Source organism: Phragmites australis, chromosome 24 (assembly GCF_958298935.1).
Source record: "Phragmites australis chromosome 24, lpPhrAust1.1, whole genome shotgun sequence".
Taxonomy (NCBI): Eukaryota; Viridiplantae; Streptophyta; class Magnoliopsida; order Poales; family Poaceae; genus Phragmites; species Phragmites australis.
In genome coordinates this window covers 12,249,979-12,256,419 of record NC_084944.1, presented here as the reverse complement: position 1 = coordinate 12,256,419, position 6,441 = coordinate 12,249,979, and the positions used below count along the sequence as shown (strand labels likewise).

Below are 6,441 nucleotides of genomic sequence, written 5' to 3'. Positions count from 1 at the left end.
TAAGAAATGCTTGGATTAAATCATACTTCACGAATTTGAAATAGAAACGCGTACAAGAGATGTACCTGAGAGGCCCTTGAGTGTTTTCTTTATCTCAAACATGGTTTTTTTTTTCTTTCCTGCTTTAAGTGGAGGTGCTAAGTTAAGAATGATGTAGTGATTATTTTGAAATTTTGCATGAGTATTCGAGTATCCTCAATCCCATCGAACTCCTAATACATGGTGCCAGGATTATGCAGACACCGGCCCAACATACTCTGGATTAATTCATAAAAGCCTCAGATTTATAATAGTTTCCTTTTTGAAGTATCAAGGCATTAATCCAGTAGTAAAGAGAATTCCCTGTCTTTAGCAAATTTATACAGTTATCATACTGTTGATATGGAACAGACAAACAAAACCCCTTTGGTTACTTGTAACCAAGGACATAGGTGTATCCGTGTATCTAACAAGCTAGACATAGTGTATGGTAATTATTGCTTGTAAGGTGACATGGGAATATAGAATGATCAATGTCATCTGAATAGACTTAAACACAAACCATCCTATAATAATTCCAAAAGCAGAAGGAACTGGACCTAGAGTAACAGAATGTTAAGGAGATGACTTAAACAGGTAACTACCATGTTGAGAATATCCAAGTAAATCCTATTCAAATTTGGGGGAGGAAAAAAAAAACAGTCCAACTTTTCATGTCTTTCTTCCTAACTGGTACACCAAGTGACAAGTGACAATTTAGTAAACACTAAACAGAATCTCTGAAGTCATTATGCTTGCCAAGGATCTTGCAATACTGATGATTCTCCTTTTCTTTCTTTACATACTCTTCATCATTATCCTCAAGGCCTCAGCAATGCTCTGTGTGATGTGCGAGTGTTAGCTGCAGAGGTCATATGGATGATTCGCAGTGGACAAGGTTGACGTTGACAAGCGGTGCTGTGGTTGGCAAATAGAGTAGAAGGGTGTGGGGGTAGAAGAGAGAACCGAGAAGCATTCAGAGTAGAATTTAGGAATGGCTGAATAGGAGCTTTATCTCTTGCTTAATTCAGAAACCGCACGAATATTCCATTTACAGGACAATGGCTGGACGTGGCGACTTGCCTTTTGCTAAACCTGCTTGAACTATTTTCATTACTAATTCTCATTTTATTAACTCAGCACACTCCATTCGCAACCAGGCCAGATCATAAGTGAAATAGTTTGATCAGGTCGACCAGGTCAGGCCCACTAACTTTATCTCTAACTTACAAACAGTAAATTATGAATTCATACTAATTTTATCCCTAACTTGCCAACTGTCTTTACTAACTTACAGACTCTATCACAAACTCGACTCGTATTTTACAATTCTCTTCTAATATTGCTGGCCTGGTGACCCCAGTAGGAGTATAGTGTTAAAATGTATAAAACCACAGTGCTGAAAAGTAAAGATGAAAACTGCACGAAAATAGAAAGACCCTACCAAGCTTGACTATTCCCTGGAAGCATCTTTGGGGATCTCAGCTAAAGCAGTTCTATTCAGAAGAACACACTGTGGGCAAGTTGGGTTAAATTTCAAGATAACATGTTGAAATAGAATTACAGATGCACAACTATTTTCCACACTATATGCTGCTTTTTTTCCAATCTGACAAAGATTATTTTAACATATACGTTTGGTTAGAGACTGTACATGGACTCAATACATTGGGGTGGTTCAATACTGCAGGTAGGGTGTGCAAAAACTGGACCGATGGAAAGCTTCATTATGTGTCAGACTGTCAGTCATGAATTTTACCAGTACCAGAATCTTCACTTCCCATTCATGCATTTTCAGCCAGCATTATGGCTAAAGTCTGACTGAGGAACACATTAGTATGTTTTGCTATGGTACGTCATCAATATTGGAAGTGGACAAGGGCTCCAACAATCCTGCAAAGCTCCAGTGTTATATGTCAGTCATGCTACAGTCCATGTAAGTGACCAGTTATATAACAATACTACTCAAATCAATATTTCCATTGTTTCAGTTGAGTAGGTGTTCTTGTTTAACACTGCGGCAATAAAAATCTTAAGCACACATTGGTACGAATAGTAATTCCGCATGAATAGTAATTTCTTCTCATGAACAGTTCAGAGTTCACAAGAACACACTAGTCATACATTTCTAAGAAAAAAAACAACTCTTTGATAAAACAAAATGCAACTAGGCATATGAATAAGTTAGCATATTGTACTTAGAAAAGCAAAATTTATAAGCTGTTATTGCTTTTCTAATTTCCTTGTGAGTACAACTCAACATGTATCAAAAAAATTGAATAACTGTTACAATGATGATACATGGTTAACGCTCAACAGATGTATTAAATAATGTTACATGGTTAACACTCAACAGATGTAATTTGGATGGTACAAACTTGTAACAAGAGGAGATGAAATACTTACTGGATCAACCTGCATGGCAAACACTATACTGGAAGCTACGATGTGCCCATTTCAGTCTATACAACATATCGAACTGTCCAGAGTCCAGACTCCGAAATCCCTAGCAGCCATTATGGCATACAACATATAGAGTAAATCCTGTTCTAGTACCCCTCAAGACTGGCAGGCTGGCTGACAACATTTTGCACCATCATTCCCCAAGTTCGTTCATTAGGAATTATTCCCCCAATAACTGCTTTGTTCAGAAGCATAGCCGCATCATCGAGCAATCTTACTTTGCTGTGCCAACTAATGAGAATATTGTATGTGATAATATCAGGATTCACATTTTCATTGTGTAGCTTGTCTAGGAGATTTAAAGCAGCATGCATCCATCCCATTTTGCATAGTCCATTTATGAGTGTATTGTAAGTGACTATGTCAGGAGTGAGCCCTTGATTCAACATCTCCTTTGAGAGCTCTAGCGCATCACGTACCCTTCTTGTCTTGCAGAGCTCACTGATCAGGATGTTGTATGAGACATTATTTGGCTTAATTCCTTTTTCCACCATTTCCTCAAGTAACACCATACTCTGATCAACATTCCCATCTTTGCACAGGGCTTTTATCAGCCCATTGTAGCTAATAACATCAAGAGAGCAACCATGGAGTACCATTTCATTCGCAAGCCTAAAGCCCTCTTGCCACCTTCCGTTGCGCAAAAGTGCATGAATGAGTGTATTATAAGTTATTCCATTGGCAACAACACCCTCTTCAAGTAAGTTTTCAAAAAGATTATCCACCTCCTCCATCTGGCCACTATTGCACAAATGATAAATTACTGTATTGTAGGTGCAAATATCAGGCCTGCACCCTTGGCTCTTCATCTCTTGGATGAGCCTCATCGCCTCATCCATCCGTCCATCCTTGCATAATGCATATATAATTCCGTTGTATCCTTGGGAATTCATACTCAAGCATTTTGCCGACATCTCATCCAGCATTGCTCTTGTGTCATCCCACATGCCATTCCTGCAAAAGGAATGCAGCAAGGTTGTGTAGGTCACTACATTCGGAGCACAACCCTTCTCCTCCATCTCTCTAAGCATCCGCACGGCCGAACCAAGCCTCCCAATCTTGCAAAGACCGTGAATCAATATACTGTATGTGTGCACATCTGGTGGGCAGCCTTTTGAACCCATTATCTCATACAACTCTGTCGCCTCAGCCAGCTTCCCATTCGCCAGACATCCACCAAGCACTGTGTTAAACAACACGACATTCACCTTTGGCACCCTCCCAAGCATCGCCCGCGCCTCGTCCACCTGCCTCGTTCGGCACAGCCCCTGCAGGAGGTACCCATATGTCAGTACGCTCGGCGCACATCCCTTCATCATCATCCTGTCCACCAGCCTGGCAGCCTCGCGCACCCGTCCAAGCCTGCACAGCCCGCGCACGACATCATCGAAGGTGTTCACGTCCGCGGCGCACCCCATCAGGAACATCTCGTCGAGGAGCGTGGCGGCCTCGGCGACCCCGCCCTGGTCGCACAGCGCGTGGATCACCGTCTGGTAGAGCACCGCGTCGGGCACGCACCCGTAGCGCGCCATCCCGCGGAGCAGCGCGAGCGCCTCGCCGGCGCGGCCGAGGCGGCAGAGAGCGCGCGCGGCGACGCCGAAGGTGAAGGTGGTGGGCGGCACGCGGTCCCTGAGCATCCGGCGGTAGAGCGCCAGCGCGTCGGCGTGGCAGTCGGCCCTCGCGAGCGCGGAGAGGACGGCGTTGTAGGAGCGGAAGGAGGGGGCCACGCCGAGGCGGCGGGGCATTTGTTCGAGCAGGTGGAGGGCACGGCCCGGGGGCAGGGAGCGGAGGAGCGGGAGCAGGAGGGACTCGCGGAGAGGTGGCAGGCGGGAGGCCGGGATGGAGTCAAGGAGGGAGAGAGCGTGGGCGGGGTCGGCGGCGGCGAGGATGGAGCGGAGCGGGAGCGAGGGGAGAGAGAGGGCGGGGTGCGAGGCGGCGTACCAGTCGAGGAGGAGGAGGGAAGTGGCCGGGGAGAGCGGGAGCGCGAGGAGGCGAGCGAGGCGGCGCGGGGTGAGCGGGTGGGAGGAGAGCGTGGCGCGGAGGCGGGAGAGGTCGAACGGGGCGAGCAGCTCCGGCCATGACGTCGCGCCGGCGCCGGCGGCGGAGGAGAGGCCGGGCCGCGGGGGTGGGGGAGTGGGCTCTCCCATGTCCGCGTGGCATGAAGTTCGGTATGGCTTTTTAGCCTCAACGTTTTCGAAGCATCAGGCGAGCGAAAATTCCGAGGGTGAATTTTCTGCTATGCTACTGAAAATTTTTGCAACCCTAAAATGTATCTATGACACCCATCTATCGTTGATCTATTTTAGGATTGTAGATTTTTTGATAATATAGAAGGAATTGATCTTTTGGAATGGTTCAGACGTCCGTGTGAACATGAGAAGATGATGATAATATTAAAAGAGAAGGTTAAGGTTCATGATGGATTCACCGGGTACCGAGCTTAGAGTTGGACAGGAAAGTGACCAAACTAGTGGAGTGACAGTGCAGTGTTGGCGCTGCAGGTGGCAGGAAGTTGATAGGCGTTGTCGGAGGAGCGCAAAAATAAGTTGTTAATATGGAGGGGCAGTAGTCGAGGATCTGGCCGCGACAGAGCCATCTCAAAGGCGGAGGAGCGTGGTGATGTGTCATGCTCTAAGGTGGAAGAGAACAAGAGTAGACTAGCTAGAGGAAGAAGGAAAGAGGCACACTGTCCTCAGGACCCGAGAGTTGATCTTCGTTGATCGAAAAGAAGGTTGTTTTCAGCTGACCAGGATCGAAACAACCACTATGTCAAGACGGGCCTTGGCATGCGAGAGCCCGCCCCAAAGCCTAAGGTGGAGCCACACCAATCCTAGGGCACGGTCTTAGGGAGCCGATTCCACGGCTCGAGCAGCGGATCAATCAATCTGGCGCCGCACTGTATGCCAATCGAGTGGCATTGTGATGTGGCAACGCCCTCCACCTAGGATTCTTGCGCAGTTTACAAGAAGTAAATAACAATGTGATCAAAACAGAAACATTGCAAAGATAGAAAAGGATGGTGACTGAAGAGATGAACGTATACCTAGATCCCTCACATTGCAAATTATTATATCTTGAATGATTTTGAATAAAACATATTTAGGAAAAATATTTGTGAAGGACGTGTTTAGAAGATACATCATGCTAAAACTACAAATAAAAAAGAAACTAGATGAGAGATGCGCCGGAGTAAGTGAGTACAATTGCAGCATTGGTTGCTCAAAGCGTTTTTTTATTTTGTAAATAAAAAAGTTGCAAATATATGCGTTACTTTGAAAAATTACAGATTTAGACTCTTATCACCTGTTCATAAAATTTATCTTTTTGTTTCTTATTGTAAAATCCATATTTTTATCTAAAACTTTTTAGAGAACTAGATGATAGCATACTTCACACCACATAATTTTTCATAACTATTTCAATAGTATTTTGAATTTTAAAGCATTGAAACACAATATATTTTTGATTTTTAAACCTGTTCTCTGTTGGAAGGCGACAGTAGACATGAGTGTAGATCTATATTTTTTCAAAATAGATGTATATATTTAATTTTTTATTTAAATAATATAAAAATAATAAAAGTTCTGTTCAAAGTTTCCCTTCGGCTGACCTGTGTGGCTGTATCGGGCCGAAGTTAAGCCCATTGTGCTTGCCCTAGCCGACAAACCCTCATACGCACGTCTTCCCTTTGCGCCGCACGATGCCTATCCAATGGCTGAGACCACATACCCACCTTCTATAAAAGACCAGCTCCCCACCGCCCCTCTCTCCATCCATCCCATGGTCAGCTAGGGTTTATGCTTCCGCCGCCGCCGCCGCCGCCGCTACGCCGGCGTGATTATGCCTTGGAAGGCGAGTTCGTCGCTGCTGCTGTGCCTTTTCTTGCTTCTTGGTTTTTTCTTCCATCTGCCTTCTTTTCTTTTCTTTTTTCCATCGATGATCTCTTGGACCTGGCTCGCT

The 6,441-nt window shown here is 45.1% G+C and overlaps 1 protein-coding gene across 2 annotated transcripts; it reads right to left on the bottom strand.

The window, feature by feature from the left end:
- Window positions 1–1,258: 1,258 nt before the first annotated feature.
- On the bottom strand, window positions 1,259–4,761 carry LOC133907580 (pentatricopeptide repeat-containing protein At5g64320, mitochondrial). Of its 2 annotated transcripts, XM_062349649.1 has the most exons (3): window positions 3,834–4,760; window positions 2,425–3,749; window positions 1,259–1,911 (listed from the first exon to the last, which is right to left on the bottom strand). In XM_062349649.1, exons 1-2 carry the CDS (start codon window positions 4,626–4,628, stop codon window positions 2,568–2,570), a joined length of 1,977 nt encoding a protein of 658 aa, XP_062205633.1. In that variant the 5' UTR covers window positions 4,629–4,760; the 3' UTR covers window positions 1,259–1,911; window positions 2,425–2,567. The 2 variants fall into 2 exon arrangements, with proteins under 2 accessions (XP_062205633.1, XP_062205632.1); XM_062349648.1 differs by having other exon boundaries at window positions 2,425–4,761.
- Window positions 4,762–6,441: the final 1,680 nt, after the last annotated feature.